The 20,426-nt window shown below is 44.6% G+C and overlaps 1 protein-coding gene across 13 annotated transcripts in view; it reads right to left on the bottom strand.

The window, feature by feature from the left end:
* Positions 1–20,426, bottom strand: part of HDAC7 (histone deacetylase 7) — a 247,300-nt gene that overhangs the window by 178,618 nt on the left and 48,256 nt on the right. Inside the window, exon 1 of one of the 13 annotated variants that reach the window (XM_038378922.2) lies at positions 9,466–9,731. The exons of 10 other annotated variants lie outside the window; for them this stretch is intronic. In XM_038378922.2, the coding sequence (XP_038234850.1) occupies positions 9,466–9,484 (19 nt within the window). In that variant the 5' untranslated portion in view covers positions 9,485–9,731. Of the gene's footprint in view, positions 1–9,465; positions 9,732–20,426 lie in introns of those variants that run through there. 2 more of the 13 variants (XM_043506271.1, XM_043506269.1) reach the window with 2 other exon arrangements.

Below are 20,426 nucleotides of genomic sequence, written 5' to 3'. Positions count from 1 at the left end.
AATTTAACAACCAGTTCTAGCGAACTGGTGGAAACCGGCTCCAGCTCACCACTGGACACACCCCACCCATAAAGAGACAGTCCTCAGCAAGCAGGCCAGCTCCAGAGGCCCTTTGTTTTATCTGCTCAGATCTCCCCATGACAAAGCTGCCGTGCTCTTGCTCCAAGCTTCCCAAACAAGCTCAGGGATAGGCTAAGACTCAGTTTGTTGTTGCAAGTTTGTCCCTACCCCTATAAGACAGCTATGGGGAGAAGATGTACATACCTGGAACTCCTGAGTTCAAATCTCAGTTCTGCTTCTTGGGCAAATCACTCTGTGTCTCACTTTCTACATCTGGAAAAAGGGCTGATATATTCTCCTACAGCCCACAGAGGGTTAAAGGGCTGCAAGGTGCTATAGACATACTGGGTATGATTTTGAATAAGGAGAACAGCTTTCTGCATGAACCAAGCTCCTCAGCATTAATTTAATCTCTGGCAAAAACGTATCTCCTTAGCCTAGTAAAGATGCCAGTTCCAACACAGCCCATCATGTCACAAGCTCCCCTGCGCATAACTGGTGGGAACAAGTACCCCCCTTGGTCAAACACTCTTGCTGCACCTTTGAGTGCAAAGTTATGGCCCAGTTCCATGATTAGCCTCCAACACAGAGAAGTAAAAGCAGCAGCTGCCCTGTAGCAGGGCAGGCTTTTGGCCAGTGCTCAACGAGGAGTGAGGAGCGGGGGGCTGTTCTTTGTCAAACTGATCTAGTTTTTCCATTTCACACTTGAAAGCTCTGATGGCTTCAGTTTTTAGCCCCCAGGCAATAGAAGGAAACTTTGGAAGTGACATACCACTCTGTGCCAGGCCTGAATTCACTCCTACAAGAGTCCAGTACAGGCAGATTGGAAACACAGGAGATTCTGCTCCAGGGCTAATGTCACTGCTGCTCAGAATGGGAATGAAATCCTCACCTCCTCTTCTAGATCTCAGCCCCAAAATCCAGCACTGATCCCATTTTCCCCACTTCCCTCTTGAGATTGGTCCTGCTCAGTGCAACCACTGGTCAGGATGAGGGGTCATGCCCCCCAAATGTTACTCTCCTGTCTTGGTGCCACTCAAAGTGGTTCACAGAGGGCATAGCTTCAGGTGCAAGCATTAGAGCTGGAGGAGCAGCTTCAGTTTGAGGTAACAATCTTGAGCTGGGACACAAACTCCAGGGTCTCTGGGGCGATGTCGACATTGCAGCTTGGAGCGAGCTTCCCAGCACAGGTAGACACACTTGCACTAGCAGGGTTCAAGGTAGCATGCTAAAAATGGCCGTGTGGACGTTGTGGTTCATGCTGGAGTTCTGGCTCTGAAGCCTAGAGGGTTGAGTGGGTAGCTTGGTGATCTCTGTGCAATGGAATGTTGAACCATATTATACTGTTCAGCCACTAGGTGGCACTGTGTGTAAAATATGTAATGTAAATGAACCTCAGCCATAGCTGGCAGAGCATTAAAGGATCATATGATGAATACATCTGCTGAGTGTAAGCAAACTCTATAACCAGTCCATATCTGCTACAAAGGAGCATGACATGGTGTCAGGAGTAAACTAAGAAGAGAAACAGAATAAACAGCAAAAGGTTGTATACACAAAGAATAAAGCTATAAAGGTTGCAGGATCTCATCTATATGCCATTCTTCAATTACTGGAGAACTTTAGCTTTGACAAACTTTCAAAATGGACAGAGAATATTTTGCAAAATTTTGCATTGCAAACAAATTTCATTAAGAAACTGGAGATATACAGGTAACTTATTTAATTTATACTATGCGGAAACAGGCAGAACATATCTTTAAATCCTTTGACTTTACTGAAGACAGTCACAAAGATGACTATAAAAGGGCTCTGGCTATGCTGATGCATTCTTTACACTTTAGAGAAATGTGGTTTATGAAAGAGCCTATTTTCACTAGAGAATTCAAGAACCAGGGGAAAATATTAAATGTTATATAAGAGCTCTGAATACATTGGCTGAAAACTGATTTGGGGAATGCAAAACATTAAAATATCAGAGACAGGCTGGTTATTGGGTTAACAGATAAAAACTTTTCACTGTGGCTACTATTTAAGAAACAGTTAATCCTATCTACAGCTAAACAGATAGCAAAGCAGTCAGAATTAGTCAAACAGCAAGCAGGAGCAACCTGAGAAACCTGAAACTAGCATAGAAGCTATAAACAGACATTGAGTATTAAAAGTCATCATAAAACCTGCTAGGCAAGGAAAGAGAACTCCCAGACTAAGAGGGACAAATTCCAGCCTAGACATACAAAGTGTGGAAAAAAGTCATATTCCAAGATATGATGTATGTCCAGCCAGAGGTGCATAGTATAATAATTGCATGAAATATGGACATTTTGCATCTACATGCTACATCAAAGCACTCAGGGAGTAGAGTCATATTATAAACAATCGAGAGCCATTGTTTCTGGGATTGATCACTCATGATGATGTAGAACCTGCCTGGAGAGTGAAACTGAATATTCATGGCAAGACCATTGACTTTAAACTTGACTCAGGAGATGACATCACAGTCATCTCAGAAGGGACTTCACGTAACTTTCAACTTCTCCTGGAGCTGAAGTTACCTGACATATATCTGACTAGACCTAGAGGTATACTGAACTGGATGGGCCTGTTCACCAGAGAAACAACTTACAAAAACAACAGCTTTGCATTCAGAGTGCATGTGATCAAAGGATCAAAGACCAAGAACCTTCTCAGGTGCAATGTGGCAGCCATGATGGGCCTAAGGAGAAAGGTGGAAGAGCTCGATGAAGGGTTTGATGATATTGGACTTTTGAAAAGAGATCCAGTAGAAATCAACTTAAGAAACAATATTGAATCAGAGTGTATAAACACCCCTACCAGATAGACCTTGGAAGAGACTAAGTGCAGATTTATGCAAATTCAGAGAACATCATTACCAAATCATTATGGAGTATTTTTCCAGGTATTTAGAAATAAAGAACTTAAAAGACATAACATCAAAGACATAACAAAGCAGTGTTTCCAAAAAACTGAAGTGCATTTCACTCATTTTGGTATTCTAGAACAACTGGTGATGGACCATAATTCATGATAGCAGAATTTAAGTAATTCCAAACAAAATATTATTTTGATCATATTAGCAACCCACATTACCCACAAATGAATGGAGAGGCTGAGAGAGCAGTATAGACAGCCAAGAAAGTCCTACAACAAGAATCATAGAATATCAGGGTTGGAAGGGACCTCATCTAGTCCAATCCCCGGGTCAAAGCAGGACCAATCCCCAATTTTTGCCCCAGATCCCTAAATGGCCCCTTCAAGGACTTAACTCATAACCCTGGGCTTAGCAGGCCAATGCTCAAACCACTGAGCTATCCTTCCTTTTCTCCCCATTTCTTGCTCTTCTGAGTTACAGATCAACACCAATAGCAGGTACTGGCTATAGCCCAGCACAACTCCATATGAGAAGAAAACTCAGAACTATTGTTCCAACTTTGGAACAGAAAATATCTCCAAAGTGGCCAGACATGAAGAGAGTAGCCAAATCTGATAAAAAGGCTAAAAGCACTTATGCACACTTTTACAACAGACGTCATGTAGAGAACTGCCAAGTCTAGAACCTGGTGACCATGTTCATGTCAAAAAGGATGGACAACTCCAGCTCCAGGAAAAGGAATTCAGCACTCAGATCATATGTGGTTGAGATCGATGGTGGAGAGTTCAACAGAAACCATTGACATCTACAGTTTGCTCCTCAGAAAAAAACAATCAATCGATTAAATGCTATAGATGGTAGATGCAGAACAAGAAGTAGACTCAAGGATTCTAAATTAACCACAGTCAGTCATTGCAACTAATGGACAGCCAGATGAGCAAGTTGTTACGTGTTTGGGTTGTGTAAATAGAAAACCAGTACAATCCAGAGACACTTAACAGAGTGATACCTACTGAACTTCAAAGACAGGGTGGTAGTGTAAATATTGTATATGGCAGGAAAGTAGGACAAAGGGGAAGATGTAATGGAATGCTAAATTGTATTATATTGCTCAGCCACTAGATGACAATGTGTGTAAAATACCTTATATAAATAGACTTCAGCCATACCTGGCAGACCACTGAAGGATATTGTGATCAACACATCTGGGGGTGTATAAGCAAGCTTTGTCACCAGTCACATCTGGTACAGAGGAGCATGACATTCTGGTTGCATAAAGTACTCTTGAGCCTGTGATCAAAATTCTCAGCTTTTGAACACCTGTTAGCTATTTTACAGCGTGCCAGAGAGTTTCTCAGCCAGTGACATGGTTTGTGGCAGATCCCTGATGACACCTCCAGCTCTTTAGTAGCCTCTTAGGTCAGGGCTTACAATCGGGGCTCAGCCTCTCTCCCCTAATTGACAAGGCTGCCTGGCTCCTGATGGGGAGTGGGCAGGGAGGCTCCCATCCAGCTTTCTCGACCTGACTCCCAGCCAGGAGTGGGGTCTAGCCGCCCAGCTCTCCAGGGGAGCAGCAGGCAGCTGGGATCTAGCTGCCTGGTTCCCGCCATGAAATTGACAAGACAGCCAACCGCAGATGTAAGGGTCACATTGTCTACACAGTCATTGTGTCGCCCTAGCTATACTGACATAAGTCTTACACCTCTCACGGAGGTGGCGTTATTATGTCAGCATAGAAGGGCACTTACATTGGCGGGGAACACTTACATCAGTGGGAGGAAGACTGTAGTGTAGATACTGACATAATTTGGTTGACATAAGCTGCCTTATTTCGACCTAACTATATAGTGTAGACCAGTGGCTCTCACCCTTTCCAGACTACTGTACCCCTTTTGGGAGTCTGATTTGTTTTGCATACCCCCAAGTTTCACCTCACTTAAAAACTACTTGCTTACAAAATCAGACATAAAAATACAAAAGTGTCAGAGCTCACTAGTACTGAAAAATTGCTGACTTTCTCATTTTTACCATATAATTATAAAATAAAGCAATTGGAATATAAATATTGTACTTGTTCATAAACAAGTCATTGTTTGTATGAAATTTCATATGTACTGACTTTGCTAGTGCTTTTTATGTAGCTCGTTGTAAAACTAGACAAATATTTAGATGAGTTGATATACCCCGTGGATGATCTCTGTGTACCCCTAGGGATATACATACCCCTGGCTGAAAACCACGGGCGTAGACCAGCCCTTAAGACTCTAGTCTGGTTTTAAAACAGGCTTTTCATGAAACAAAGGAAACCATGTAAAACAACAAGGAAAAGAGAACTAGGACCAGGCCAAGAGGTGAATCAGACAAGGGAACAATATGAGATGTGAGCATGCTGTGGCTGGGGGCTGTGGATGGGCCAGGACCTAGAGTGGGGTAGAGATTGTGCTACCACTGCAGCTGAGTGAAATTTTTTTGACAAATAGTTTATTCGACAAAAAATGCAGTTTCGGGTCAACTGAAAATATTTGTGAAATTGGGTAGAAGACAGTGAATAGTTCCAGCCAAACTAACTGAAAAAAAATTCAACTTTTTGTTTTGAAACAATGTTTCATTTCAAAATTTGGCTAGATTTATTAAAAAATTTAAAAGGAGATAAATTATGTGAAAACAAAACAGAAAATATTTCGCGTCAAATGAAACATTTTGTTCAACGCTGAATGATATTGCAGGGTGGGGAGGGGGGATAGTTTAGTTAAGTCATCAAATTGAAAAATCAATTATTCACTCAGCTACATTTACCACACAGCTGGCAGAATCCCTAGGCCCCCTCTGGCCAGCTCCCCTCCTCTCTGAGCTTGGTTTCCTGGCCTCACATTTCTGGGAGGGGAAAAAAAATAAAAACGAGGAGTACTTGTGGCATCTTAGAGACCAGGGATGTTGAACTGTTCTGTGACTGGTCTCAACCTCCTTGGTCACTCAATTTCAGACGTAAAAATCACAATTCTCCAACAAAAAAACTTCAAAAACAGACTCCAATGAGAAACTGCAGAATTGGAATTAATTTGCAAACTGGACACCATTAAATTAGGCTTGAATAAAGACTGGGAGTGGATGGGTCATTACACAAAGTAAAAACTATTTCCCCACGCTAATTTTTTTCCCCCTACTGTTACTCTCACCTTCTTGTCAACTGTTTGAAATGGGCCATCCTGATTATCCCTACAAATGTTTTTTTTTCTCCTGCTGATAATAGCCCACCTTAATTGATTGGTCTCGTTACCATTGGTATGCCAACACCCATTTTTTCATGTTCTTTGTATATATATATCTTCCTAATGTATTTTCCACTCCATGCATCTGATGAAGTGGGTTCTAGCCTACGAAAGCTTATGCCCAAATAAATTTGTTAGTCTCTAAGGTGCCACAAGTACTCCTCGTGTTTTTTTTTTGTTTGTTTGTTTGTTTTCTGATACAGACTAAAATGGCTACCACTCTGAAATCTGATTTCTGGGAGAGTTTAGCACTTTGGTGGCTCAACTGCAGCTGTGTTCACAGCCCCTCCTATATGGGATGCTGTTTATCCAGTCCTACTGGATCCCCAGGCAGCAGAGAGCATCTCACAGGTGGGATAGTCATTTGCTTGGTCTGAAGCCAGGTATAGCAATCCAGTGGTCCTGAGCTCCTGCATGGCAGCAGTTGCATTTACCACTCTGTGCTGAGCTCTTTCCCAGCTTCACCCTGATTTCCACTCATAGAATCATAGAAGATATGGGTTGGAAGAGACCTCAGGAGGTCATCTAGTCCAACCCCCTGCTCAAAGCAGGACCAATCCCCAACTAAATCTTCCCAGCAATGGTCTCAAGTTGCAGTGGGGGAGGTCTAGCTGGATATTAGGAAACACTATTTCACCAGGAGGGTGGTGGAATGGGTTATCTGGAGAGGTGGTGGAATCTCCATCCTTAGAGGTTTTTAAGGCCCGGCTTGACAAAAAGTCCTGGCTTCTTGTTCTGTCATCTGCCACCACTGAGAATAGCCAAGCTCATTCCCCTTTGGAACCTCCCTTCAGGTAGTTGAAGGCTGCTATCAAATCCCCCCTCACTCTTCTCGTCTGCAGGCTAAATAACCCCAGTTCCCTCAGCTTCTCCTTGTAAGTCATGTGCCCCAGCCCCCTAATCATTTTGTTGCCCTCTGCTAGACTCTCTCCAATTTGTCCACATCCTTTCTGTAATGGGGGGCCCAAAACTGGATGCAATACTCCAGATGTGGCCTCACCTGTGCCGAATAGAGGGGAATAATCACTTGCCTCGATCTGCTGGCAATGCTCCTACTAATGCAGCCCAATATGCCATTAGCCTTCACTATGTGACGTTACCCCAATTGCCCCACTCTATTAAGATCCCTTCCAGTTCTACACTTCAATGATTCTCTGCATCTGGAATCCATTTTCCTTCATGCAACTTTCTCTCTCCCCTTTTCCTCTCTCCCCCCATGTCTGTCTTACTCTTCTGGCTGAATTGGCCCATGTGTGTTCCTCACTCAGAATTCATGGATGCCACATTGCGTGAGAACATGGATCTTCGGCTAGGTCTATACTGCATACCTTACAGCTGCATAGCTGTGCTACAGCAGTGTCGTTGTAAGGTTTGCAGCGTAGCCGCTCTTTATTAGCAGGAGAGCTCTTCTGCCAACAAAATAAAACCACCCCTAACAAAGTGCTGTCCACACCAGCAATTTTCTTCTGTAAACCTTTTGTTGGTCAGGGGTGTTTTTTCACACCCCTGACCAATAAAAGTTTTACCAATGAAAGTGTAGCGTAGATACAGCCTTAGATGGGTTCTTCTTGTAGAAAATGTACTGCAGTATCCTACAGTAAAAATCTAATACATACTCTAATGATACTCCACTGTTCTTCAAACCCCAGCAGTATTTTTAATAAGGGTTGCAAGATGGTTTTGCCTGTTGTGGGGTTTTCTGCACCTTCATCTGAAGCAGATGGTACTGGCCACTGTTTGAAACAGAATATTGGGCTAGATTATTCATGGCTTCTAGTCTGGCAAGTCCTATATTCCTTTGAATATTAATAGTGATAGAACTGTACTGGTACAGCTGGCAATCTTAGCTGGCCTGCAATCCCACGTATATAAGACATGGAGGACCCTCAGGCTCCATGGAGATGCACCTGTGCTCACTCATTGCCTGGGTGGTCCCAGGAGGGAGGTGGTCCCAGGGTGAAGGAGTCTAGAGCCCAGCCCGGAGCCTGGGCTATGGGAGGAAATCAGCATGCTACCCAGTGAAGAAATCATGGGGAAGGAGTGGGAGAGGGAATTGGGAGAGGAAGGTTTGAGGGTAAGGGGATCTTAAGAGGAAGCTGGAGTAGTGAGACAGTACTAGGGGATGTGAAGAAAGGAGCGAAGAGAGCAGGCACGTCTGAAATGGAATGATAGACTCACTGGAGGATTAATGGGGAAATGGTCTTCGTTTTCTGGCCAAACCATCTGATACAGGCCAGGGTTGCAAAAGTTTAATGCCCACTGTTCTAGGAACCTGTGTAACCTGATATTGAGCTGCAGTCAGCACAGGTCCTGTTTTTTATCCTGGAGTTAATCTGTGTTTGTCTAGATATTATTTGCCCAACAGTGCTGCATGCTATAGGCTCAGGTGGCATTGAAATGCCAGCACACAAGGGGGCAGAGTAAAAGTTGTCAGAGCAATCATGCCTCTCAATTTCCTGTTTCTGGGGGTGAAAAGCCCAACCTTGCCCTGAATATGTGATGCAAAGTAACAAACCCTGCCGAATCTATCACTGCAGGGAGGACACCAGGATAAAAATGATACTTGATCCTTTTCCTCTCTAAGGAGGGTCATTATCCCTATATTATAGATGGGAAAACTGAGGCTCAGAGAACTCAGGTCCCCTGACAGCTAATCCAATACCCCTGCCACTGGCTCCGTGCTGTGAGCTCTGAGTTTAATGTGGTCAGGGGGAGGGAGCAGTGTATCAGCTCATCTGCCAGCATAGGCCCTTAAGACTCTTTGGCTCAAGGACAGTCCCATAACTCACAGTAGTCAATGACCATTAGGTGAGGCTCTTAATGCACTTCTAAGATGACAGAGATGTAAACAGACTATGCAATATGCGTGGAACCTAGCTTCATCCCAGAGCACTACCCACCCCAGGACACTGTACACCGTAGTTTCTTTGTAGAGTTTATGACCAGCCTCACACTCATCAGGGGCTGGATCAATAATAAGTAAGAAGGATGCAAATTAAATATGTTTTAAACCCAAAGAAACAGCATGAAGACCACCATCCATACCACACCCAGTTCTCCTGCTGCTTCCTAACAGCTGGCATCCGGTTATTGCTAAAGGCCTCCATGCTTAGATACCACAGTGACGGTCACTATAGAAACACCTCTAAGAGAGAGGCAGACTGCTGAGGAAGTGTTGGGGGAGGATAAGTGTTGGTACAATTATACACAGAAGGTGAGCTGAGAAGAGTATTTTGCCATTACCTTTGTTGCCCGTGCTCATCTGTCCGGCTAGAGCTGAGGACTGTGCCAGCTGGTCCCCCTCGACTTTCTGTCTCTCTCTCCCCCTTGTGCATCTCACACTGCTCAGTTACGGCAACCCTTTAGTGTGGTCTGCACGCTGAGCTGAGAGGAGCCCGAGCCCTGCTCTCTACCTTTTTTTCTTCTCATGTAATTTCCATGATCAGTTTCAGAATGACAGCACCTGACTCTGTGCCGCCTCAGTCACTGGCTCACTCTCTAGCACGAGTGGGTTTATCTTGCATCCTTTTATTTTATGCTCTCACCCGGCTGGGGACCAACAGGTTTCAAAATAAAACAAAACTGCCAAAGAATGCTGGGTCTGCATTGTCTTTCTGCAGATATTCTCAAAGAGTCACTGAGAATGGCCTAGTTCCATAACGTTCCTGCCAGCACTTTGGTCACTAGACTATTCAAGGAGTGTGAATTCAAGGTGAGCAGACACAGCCAAAGTGGATTTAGCTTTTTTAGCCAAGTGACTGTTTTTAGGGGGGGGAATGGAGGTGTTTTTATTATATGTATTATAGCAGCATCGGCAGTGTATCATGATGGCTGCTTCATGTATACACATTAAAAGAGAGCCTCTGCCCTAACAAGCGAACAGTTTAGACCTGAGATTTCTAAAGCATCTACACAAGTCAATGTCACCCAATTCCTTTAAGTCCCAGCCCCAGTTACCAAGACTGAGGAAGGAAACATCAGTGACTTGCTCACACTCATACAGGAACGCTTCAGCAGAACCAGGAATTGAACTCAGCACCTTTGACTGCAAGCCCACCCTTCGTTTCAGTTAGTAGCCTTCTGCATTTGTGCAATATTCTCTAATATATGCTTCAAATTGACCTTCCATGAACATTCCTGCCAATACATTTCTCCACTAGTATGTCAGTCAGTAGAAAGCAGCCCCATCAGAGGGCTGAACTCCCACAAAGCAAATGCACCTCTTTACATGAGTGGCTTGTTCAAAGAGAAAACTGTTGAGGTATTCTTCCAGCTATAGCACTGAAACAGCCTATCAGAGCTCTGTGAGCTGGGCAAGAAACAAGAAAATTCACATACATTTCATTTGAAATATTTAAATGTGGGGAATTTGGACCAGCTCTTACTGCTCAGAGAGGCAGCACTGTTCAAACAATTCAATGAAAAGTCTTTTGCCCAATGTGCTTGCAAAAAATAATTGGCTCCTTATAATTGGCTAACTGTACACAAAGAGCTACTGTGTGCTTTCAGTCAGAGGAAATTTTATTTTAGGTTAAGGGAAAACAACAAAACAAGTAAGAACCAGTAAAGTTTCCATGAGAGCGCACTGTGTGCATCTTCTCTGTAACAGTCTGTGTCAACTCTACCTCACAAAATGGCAGCTGCCCTTGTAGCTAGATACTTACAGTGCTGCAGCGACACAGGTACTCCACCTCCTCAAGAGGCTGTAGCTATGTCGATGGGAGAAGGTCTCCTGCTGACATAGCGCTGTCTACACCAGGGGTTAGGTCACAATAACTATGTTTCGCAGGGGTGTGGATTTACCATGCCCCTGAACGAATAGTTATACTGACATAAGCGTGTAGTATAGGCCAGGGCATAGATTCCTTTGGAAATTTAAGAGTGCAGAGCATAACAGTTGTGTAGCTATGTACCCCACTTTTCCTACTATCCCAGTCCTCATTCAGCACTTCCTCTCTTCTGCATTATACAATTACATAGCACTTTATTGCAAATACAGGATCTGCCAGGCAAACTCCAGCTGAATTTAACATAAAGAGATTGCCCAGCCCATTGTATAAAGTGCAGGGGACTTAAAGCCAACCACCTCTGAACTTTGAGAAACTGGATCTGGATGTGAATTCTGCGACTAGCTCTCATCTCTAGCTTAAATTGCTCAAACACGTGAGTCCACAAGTTGCTACAGCCTGAGACAAATGAGTCATGGAGCCCCCATCTATAATAGACACCAGATAACATTGCAGCATGCAATGCTGCTGGCACCAGACAGTGCATCCATTAGTGACCGCACTGCTTTTAAATAAAAGGGGAATCATGGGCCTTTGTCCCTTGGGATCTGTCCATCCAGCTGCTGGTCACTGGCATGCTCTCCCTGCTCACGGTATTCCTGAGCATCACTGAGACTGACAAAGAACTTGATATTAGGTTCCATTTTATGGTGCCATAAACTGTTTATATTAGTCACATTTGGCCAGATCCCCTGCTAATTAAGCTAATGGTGTTGGGGAGGCTCCTGTATCTCAGGGCTATCAGGTGTCTATATTACTTTCTTGTACATGCTGGAACAAGACCCGTCTATACTCAGTGCAGCTAAGTGATCAGGATAAGGCTCTTCCATGTCACATGCTGGGCACAGCGGTCACCCTCCTCACCTGTCGCTTCTGGCTTTTCACTTCATCTTGTGGCCACTTTTGGACCCATAAGGAGTTTCAAACCCTAGCTGCAGCTGGCGCCTTCACCTCAAGGGCCAAATAGGCCCCTGGAGAGGAAGCAGTTTTGAGAGCAAGCAACATCTGAGATCAGAAAGCCCTTGGGGTTGAGAGATGGTAGCTATGGGCAGATGGCTTATAAAACAGTCTTCACGTCTCAATGGGGTCCAGTCGCTTACACTGCCTCCCATTCTAGACATCTCCCGTGGTGTGTTTCATTAATTGGATTGGCTTGTGGCTCTTGGTTTTTGCTTATTTTATGTTTTATTTGCTTTGATTCTAAAAAAGTAGGGGAAGGTGATACAGGGACCACTGGCCTCTGCCATGTGGCTGGGCTGTAACTCTGAACCACATCCAATAACTGGGGCAGAGACATAAAGAGCCGTCACTTGTGGGCCTCCTGTTTGTCACCCTGTGTACGCCAGGAGTTGTGTGAGCTGTAAGCAGCAGGCTGGCAGCTTGCTCTTGCTGTTTGTTTGGTGACTGTTCTGCTACAGTTATTTTTAGCCAGTGACACCCAGGGTATTTCGCTTCAGGATGTCCGGTCTGAGCCTCTTTCTGGGAATCCCAGGCGCTCTAATTGTAAACAGCCCCATTCAGTTGCTGTGAGAGTACAAGGCCCTGTTTTATTCAGCAGGGTTATCAGGTGTGAGTCAAACAGGAAGCCACTTGCTGCAGCAGAGACAGGCTTCTTTAAGCTGGTATTATCAGAGGAAAAAATGGTCTCACTTAATTCAGGTTTCAGAGTAGCAGCCGTGTTAGTCTGTATTCGCAAAAAGAAAAGGAGTACTTGTGGCACCTTAGAGACTAACAAATTTATTAGAGCATAAGCTTTCGTGAGCTACAAAGTGAGCTGTAGCTCACGAAAGCTTATGCTCTAATAAATTTGTTAGTCTCTAAGGTGCCACAAGTACTCCTTTTCTTTTCACTTAATTCAGTAAAACAAACCCAGCAGCTCTCACCGCTAAGCAAAGCTGAGTTAAAAGCAAACATTGCTCACAAATCATTTGTTACAGGGTATTCAAGGCTGTTGATTTCAATGGAAGATAGGCATCTAATCTGCTTAGGCACCTTTTTAAATCTGGCCTTTAAGAGCTTAAATCTCATTCAAAGTCACTCACTTTGGAATGGGACTTAGGTGCTTTTGAAAATTCTGTCCTCTGTCTGGTATGTTCAAGAGCCCTCTGAAATCAGAAATATTTCCCCCCTGTAGGTACTTACAGACCAGGATCAAGTCACCCCATAAGCTTTTCTGCTATAAAGTCTTGTGTACTTAGTGAAATTGACCCACATAGTTATTGTAGAACAGCTAGTCCAGATCAGCTCTCTGTGTGAACACTATTCAGGATAAAAGTCATTTTTGTTCCAGACTAATTACTTTGCTCTGTGAGTGGAATAATTATTCTGTAATAAAGTCACTTTGGCGTTTTGATCTGAATATTGCAATGTCTAAATTTTGGGTGCCTAGAAAAATCCCCACAGGAACACATTGTGATTTGCAAACCTTGAGACAGACACCCAGGCTCCCTATATGCATCTTAGAACCTGATTTACAAAAGCCAGCACACTAGGTGGTGAGCCTGCTAAGCAAGCCAATGGGGACCCCTGAAGAGCTGGCTGTGTACTAAGCAGCTAGTGCCTACCTCCTAGGATTTAGAGCAGTGGTTGGAGCACTGATATCGGATACACAGGATCAAGTCTTCCATCTAGGCTTAGCAAATTTGAGTTTTATTATTTCAACAGAGATATTTATTTTTAAGCATTTTTCTATTTTATCTATTTAAATTTTCATCATTGCAGAAAATCATGGCAAAATCAGACAATTGCTTAATACAGCAGATGTGATTCAAAAAAGTTAAAACATCATTAAAGTTACAACCATTAAGACACAAAATTGCCATCACAGGTCAAATTAAATATCCTTAAATCAAACTCTAATAAGTTCTCAAGCAGCATTTTTCTTACTTTGCCTATTTGTAAATTTCAATCATCATTCAATAGACTTTCTTCATCAAATTGTGTATGTATGGTAAAAAAACAAAGACATTTACTGACTTTTACAGATAAAAATCACATCCTTCCAACCCTAGATATTCTGATGGTGGGAATCCCTCAGTCTTTCCTGAGGAAGCTGTTCCACTGTGGATAAAGAGTAGCAGCCGTGTTAGTCTGTATTCGCAAAAAGAAAAGCAGTACTTGTGGCACCTTAGAGACTAACAAATGCATCCGATGAAGTGAGCTGTAGCTCACGAAAGCTTATGCTCTAATAAATTTGTTAGTCTCTAAGGTGCCACAAGTACTGCTTTTCTTACTGTGGATAAATAAAGAGCAGGAGGACTGGACCCTAGGTTTCCCATCTGCAGGTGGCTGCTCGTTAAGTCTCCAGCCATAGGTAGAGTTTCCACTGAAAAAGCAGCAGGATTACAGAGAGATGAAAACAGCAGTGATGGGTGCAGCTCCAAGAATGCTGGGGGTATCTGTGCTTTTCATGAAACCACATGAAGCATCTGTGTGATGGGCCCTGCCAGACAATGGAAAAGCTCAGAACCCCTCCTCTTTCCAAATGCGAGTGAATTAAATAAAAAACCCAACTGTTCTCTGCTGCTGGAAGAGTGAGAGGTCATTACCTCATGCCTCAAAAGCATGATTATCCTTGATTTTATACTGTCAGACCTCAAACAGCAGGATGCTTAACAGCATGAGATATAGATGGAGCAGCCACTTCAATGCTAAGCTTTTCCTTTACAGAATAAGCATGTTTATTGGATTGAGCTTCACTTACACAATAGAAATGATCCACAATACAAAAAGGCAAACTCCCAATCCCTGCAAGACTCCATTCATCCATCTCCCCTCCCTGCAATTTCCTTACAGCACAACTGCTGCCTCTTTGGGGATATTTTATTCTCTCCTTCATCACTGGTGCAAATTCCTACTAGCTCTCTTTTAAGTCTTCATCAGCTGAACCCATGTGCAGTCCCAAACGCCGGAGTCAGTACTTACTTTACACACTTTTTAAATATAGGTCATTCCGATGAATTGTTCCAGCAAGAACAAGCTACCAACAACCCTCTGACCTCACAAAACTCCTGTTGATCCATGACCCCTAAAGTTCTCTGATACACCAAGTCCCTGCAGTTGTACCAGTCTCGTCAGATCCCTCAAACTATAGGTAGGGGAGCTGGGCTTGATTGGCTGCTATCTGGGACATTATGTACAGACCGACGCTACAGGAAGTACTGTTGGCTGTTCCAGTTTGTCTACTGTGTCATGACCAGTATAGGTGCTGGAGCTTCAGTCAGATGAGATATAAAGCTCTGACTAGTAGTAATTTAAAAATCACATACCCCAAAAATAATGGTGTAAAATTAACAAAATTCCAGTATGGGTAACTAACTGTCTTCCATTTATTGTATGAATGTTCCCAGCATACGATCTTTCTGCATCATCTGACCAAAGCTCCTACAGAGTACAGCTGTGCACTGTTTAACAGCTGTTGCATTTTACACAAGAACTGGATGAGGTGACTTTATATGGTGCTTGAGTATCAGCATGTTACATTGTAAGACAATGCAACAGTTCTAAAAAAAGAAGTGCCTGAACATAGTCCAAAGAAGTTCTGGAAAGCAATTTTGGTATGTCCAGTAAGTAATAATACTGGAAGCATTGGAAACCATTTGGCTCCCCCTAAAAATGCTAGAACAGCATTCTGGCATGATTTGGGCCTTTTCTGTAGAGCTCTTTGGAGGACATATGGGATGAAAGTAGTTATGTAAAGTTAACCAGCTGATTATTGTCTCAATTATTACGGGGCCTCTGGAGTCAGGAGTGGTGAGCAACAGACTGGTTCCCCTCCCACATCCTGCTTAGTAGAGGGAAGATGGAACTGGGCTGCTTCTGCCATAAGAAGAGACAGAAGGACAGTACACTCCCTGAAGCCTCAGACTCTCCACGAAAACCTCATCCTCAGTCCTAAGCCTCAGGCAGAGCCAGGAAATGCCATTAACATAATATCAACATGGCACTTCTAGGGCTGGCCTCCCAAAAGCATTGATGTACTGTGTGTGCAGGGTACTGGAGGATGGACAAACCTGGGTAGATTCTCAGACCCGAAGAAAAGCCCTGTGTAAGCTCTAAAGCTTGTCTCTCTCACTGACAGAAGTTGGTCCAATAAAAGCTCTTACCTCACCCACCTTGCCTCTCTAAACCTGGATACAGAGTAGCAGCCGTGTTAGTCTGCATTCGCAAAAAAGAAAAGAAGTACTTGTGGCACCTTAGAGACTAAGAAATTTGTTAGTCTCCAAGGTGCCACAAGTCCTCCTTTTCTTTTTGCAAATACAGACCAACACGGCTGCTACTCTGAATCCCTTCTGCCTGGGTTCTTTGCAGATTTCAATACTTTTCATCAATCTCTATTGGAAGCAGTGCTAACCCATTGGGGGCCCTCAGCTGTAATAATTTTGCCCCTCACCCAAATACTAAAACAGGCAAGTTCTTATACTAAAAAGTGAATAGTGGGCCCCCTTGAGCTGCTCAGGGCCCTAAGCAATTGCTTAGTCTGCTTATGTCTAGTGCCGGCTCTGATCTCTATTATTAGTTATTTCTTTCTTTGCATTTTCAAACTCATCTCTAAGTACCAACCAATATCTGGGCATCAGTCCCATCAACTACAGATCACACAGTAAACCCAGACAAAGGACTGACCACCAACACCTCGCTCCAGCAACATGCTGCTCAACAGCCTTGCCCAAGAGTAGGAAAGACAGACTTTTTGATGTGCCTGGAAAGTAATAATCCTGGACTCAGGGAACCTCCAGAGAGTGCCCGGTTGTCAGCTCCCTCTCATTCACATTGAGAGAACTCCTGAGAGAATGCCTGTCTGGTCTCAGCTGTGTCACGGGAAGAGAGGTGTCCCAAGGTAACCAAGAGGAGGAGGTACTGCTACTGCCTACCTTATAACTTTTAGCCCAAGGGTTAGTGCACTCGCTTGGGATGTAGGAGAGCCAGGTTCAATTCCTCCCTCTGCTTGATGGAGAGAAAGGATTTAACAAGGCTTTCCCATTGTTCAGGCAAGTGCTCTAACCGCTGAGCTATAGGTAAGGCTTAGTTTTTGTCACAGATATTTTTAGTAAAAGTCATGGACCGGTCACGGGCAATAAGCAAAAATTCACAGAAGCCCATGACCGGTCCCAGACTTTCACTAAAAATATCCCTGACAAAATGGGGAGGCGAGTTGAGTACCCACTCTTGCTGGGGCTCCCAGGTTCCCCGCTTCTGTGGGGAGTGGGAGCTCTGGGGTCCTCCTGCCCACAGGTCTGGGCTGCTGCATGGTCGCCCTGCCCCTTGGGGTGGCTGGGAACTCGGGGGGGGTCCCCCACCATGGGTGGGAGCTGCAGGGTCCCCCAGCCACCTGCCGCAGCTGGGCGGCTCCCCCGCCGCCTGCCAGGTACCTTCTGGGGATCCCCCCACTGTGGCTGGGCAGCAGCTTCAGGGTCTGCCAGCCAGCCGCTGCAGCTGGGCTGCTGAGGGGGTGCCCCTGCTGCACAGCTGTAGAGGGCCCCACCAGAGTAGGGGCTGGGAGCTGGAGGGGGGCTGGATAGGAGCTCCCGGGCAGAAAATGTCATGGAGACGTGACCTCCGTGACATAATCGTAGTCTTAGCTATGGGATATTCTGATGTGGGACTCGCTCACTATCTCCTGGTGAAGCTGCTTCACTTTGGATAAACAAACAAACAAACAAACAATCACTGTAGCAGGGTGACTGGACCCTGCTGACAGTGTATGCCCTAACCACCAGGCTGTAGAGTCATTCTTGCACTCACTTTCTCTCTGGCTGAATGACTCCACAAGTATTTAGACATAGTGGAACAGATCCAACAAGAAACTAGTTAGGCATTTAAGCTACCTGATTCCAGGAGAGGGGTTCCCAGTTGTGTATCATTAACAGAGATAGGTGCCTCCCTGCAGCCCAGACTTAGGTGCCTACCTCCGTGAGAGGGGCATGGCTTAGGACACACTCCTCTTGTATTCATCTTCGATTAGTTGGTTAAGGCAGGGAGTCACCTAGACTGCTGGCTTTGGTGGACTGCATTCTTAGGTGCCTCTCTCTCCTCATGCATAATGAGCTAGGGCCAGATTTTTAAAGGTATCTAGGTGCCTAGTGAGATTTTCAGAAGCACCTGGGTGCCCACAACTTACTGATTTCACTTGGTGTTGGGCACATAGGAGCTTTTGAAAAATCCCATAAGGCACCTAACTACTTTTATAAATCTAACTCAGGCTTTGTGCACCACACAAGTGTTCCAGATGTTTTCTAGGCTCAGGAGTCTCTTTGTGGATATGGGCCTTTGTCACCACTTGCCCCTTTCTGCTGATTTGATCAGGGAACACAATCAAATCCTTGCACAATTGTTCTTCACTATTTGTTTTCAAGTTCTGAAGTGCCCTAGGCATTTTCCACCTCTGGAATAGATAAATGTCAATCTTTAGACTCGCACCTCACTCCCTTGGATTACTAAAGTTCTTGTCACTAAAGGTAACACCACTGTCCCTGCGGCATACATATGTTTCGGGAATTTCTGTTTACATAACTGGTGCAGCTACTGTAAAACAGTATCACTCCTCCAATTAAATGAGCTGAGGACTTGCTCCAACATATTTAGGAAAACATTTAAAGTCAAGATGACTTTGGCTCCTAAGTCAACTAGACATCTTCAAATGTTACCTGAAATGACTTATGCTGGAAGCAGTGTTGCAGTTGTTAGTAAACTAGGGCATGTGCATATTGTGCGGGTCTCTTATCTGACTCATTTCTGTGTCTCAGGGGAAACACTAGGGATGATAAACAGTTCTCTCCTCCCTGCCTCCGCATTTACTAACTGAAATCTGGAGTCTATTTTTAACCCTTCCACACCCACTCCAAGAGACACAGCACAGTGGGCTGTCTCTCTTGCTGTTATCTTGTGTGTGTCATTCCAAATGCCAGTTTTGAGTCTGAGCTGGCTTAAGCTGCTGTTTACCAGAGTAATTTGACGATGGGATTGGCAACCTCTCAAGCAAAGTGAGACCAAAACAAGACAGTTGATATCTGTACACATGCACTTCGCATGCTCTGACTGTTCGTTGTGCCTCCAGATGGTGTATGAGGCTCCTGCATTTCAGTGTTCCAGCACATCCCTGAACTAGGTGCCCCCCTCTTACATCTACTACACCCTATGCATCATAAGGGGATTGAGTAGCTAGTTCTCATAGAGGCTTCCTTCTTGGAAGGAAAGATTGGGGTCCAAAGGAAGAAGTCCCCAATCTACAAATTGGACCAATCTGCATAGAGCAAACCAGATCCAAACCTTCCCTAGGTCTGCATGTTTGGTCCAGAGCCTGGTCATTTACATCCACCATGACTCAGGACTCTAGATGAATTGTCTGGTGAAGGTATCTGCTGACCTGCTTACAAGTATTCACGTGCACAAACAGACACTCAGACATACACATGCAAACAGATACTCCAACATACACTTGCATGTGCCTGACCCTCTCAGTGCATTCTCTGAGCTCAGACGCTGGCAGCGCTAAGACATTTGTGTGCTGTACTGGCATGAAATGGTGAAACATCAGACCAAGCATCTCTAGACCAGTTGGCTCTGGGAATCTCAAACTGTCTCTCATGAGACTTTCAGTCCTTCTGGGTTGGAAATACCAAGAGAAGAAGCATTTCCATTTCCTGGCCTGACTAAAAGCAGAAAGAGCAGGTGTGTGGGAGCACTTTCAAACACAAAGAAGCTTAAGATTCAAACTGAGGTCTTTGGGAAAGCTTTGGGGTTCAGATTGGGGCTGGGTTCAGGGGGGAAAGTTCAGCCATTAGCTCAGGCTAGGTTTAATGAACAACCCCTTGTGGGGGGCTAATTACATGACAACCCATTGTGTGTGGGGGGGTGCTAATTACATGGGCAGAGTCAGCCACAGAGCAAGTTTACTGGGAAAGTGGCATGCCTTTCATCAAACCAACTGGGTCCAGGCAACCCCATCTATCAGACCTACTCCCCTCCTGAGGTATAGGGAGTGGATTACAACATACCCCTGCTCCAGTTAGCAGAGTCTCTGACATTTGTTTTAAGTGGCTAGTTTTACTGACTGGTCACTGAGCAACAAGTTCAACCTCAATTGGCCTTTCCCCAGTCTAAGGTTCTCCAAAGGCCAAAAAACTGCAGGCTCAGCAGCCCAGAAATAGCTCAGGAGACATATATCAGTCCCTAGCCACCTCCTTCTCCCCACTTCCCCTGTCAGAGAGGCCACATGCCAGGAGGCCTTGAGAAGGCCAGAGATGGAGGGCGAGTTGTTTGTGTGTCCCTGGGCTCCATTTCCTGCTCCGGCTGTTTCTGCTCCATTGCAAAGACCTCCTATAAAACCTTCATTTCCTGACACTCATGGGATGAGGCCACGGGTTCATGTTTTTGACAACCTGGCTTCTCCATAGCAACCAGCAGTGATGTCACCCA

The sequence above is a fragment of the Dermochelys coriacea genome, chromosome 20, assembly GCF_009764565.3.
Source record: "Dermochelys coriacea isolate rDerCor1 chromosome 20, rDerCor1.pri.v4, whole genome shotgun sequence".
Lineage (NCBI taxonomy): Eukaryota > Metazoa > Chordata > Testudines > Dermochelyidae > Dermochelys > Dermochelys coriacea.
This window is presented reverse-complemented; position numbering and strand designations above follow the sequence as displayed.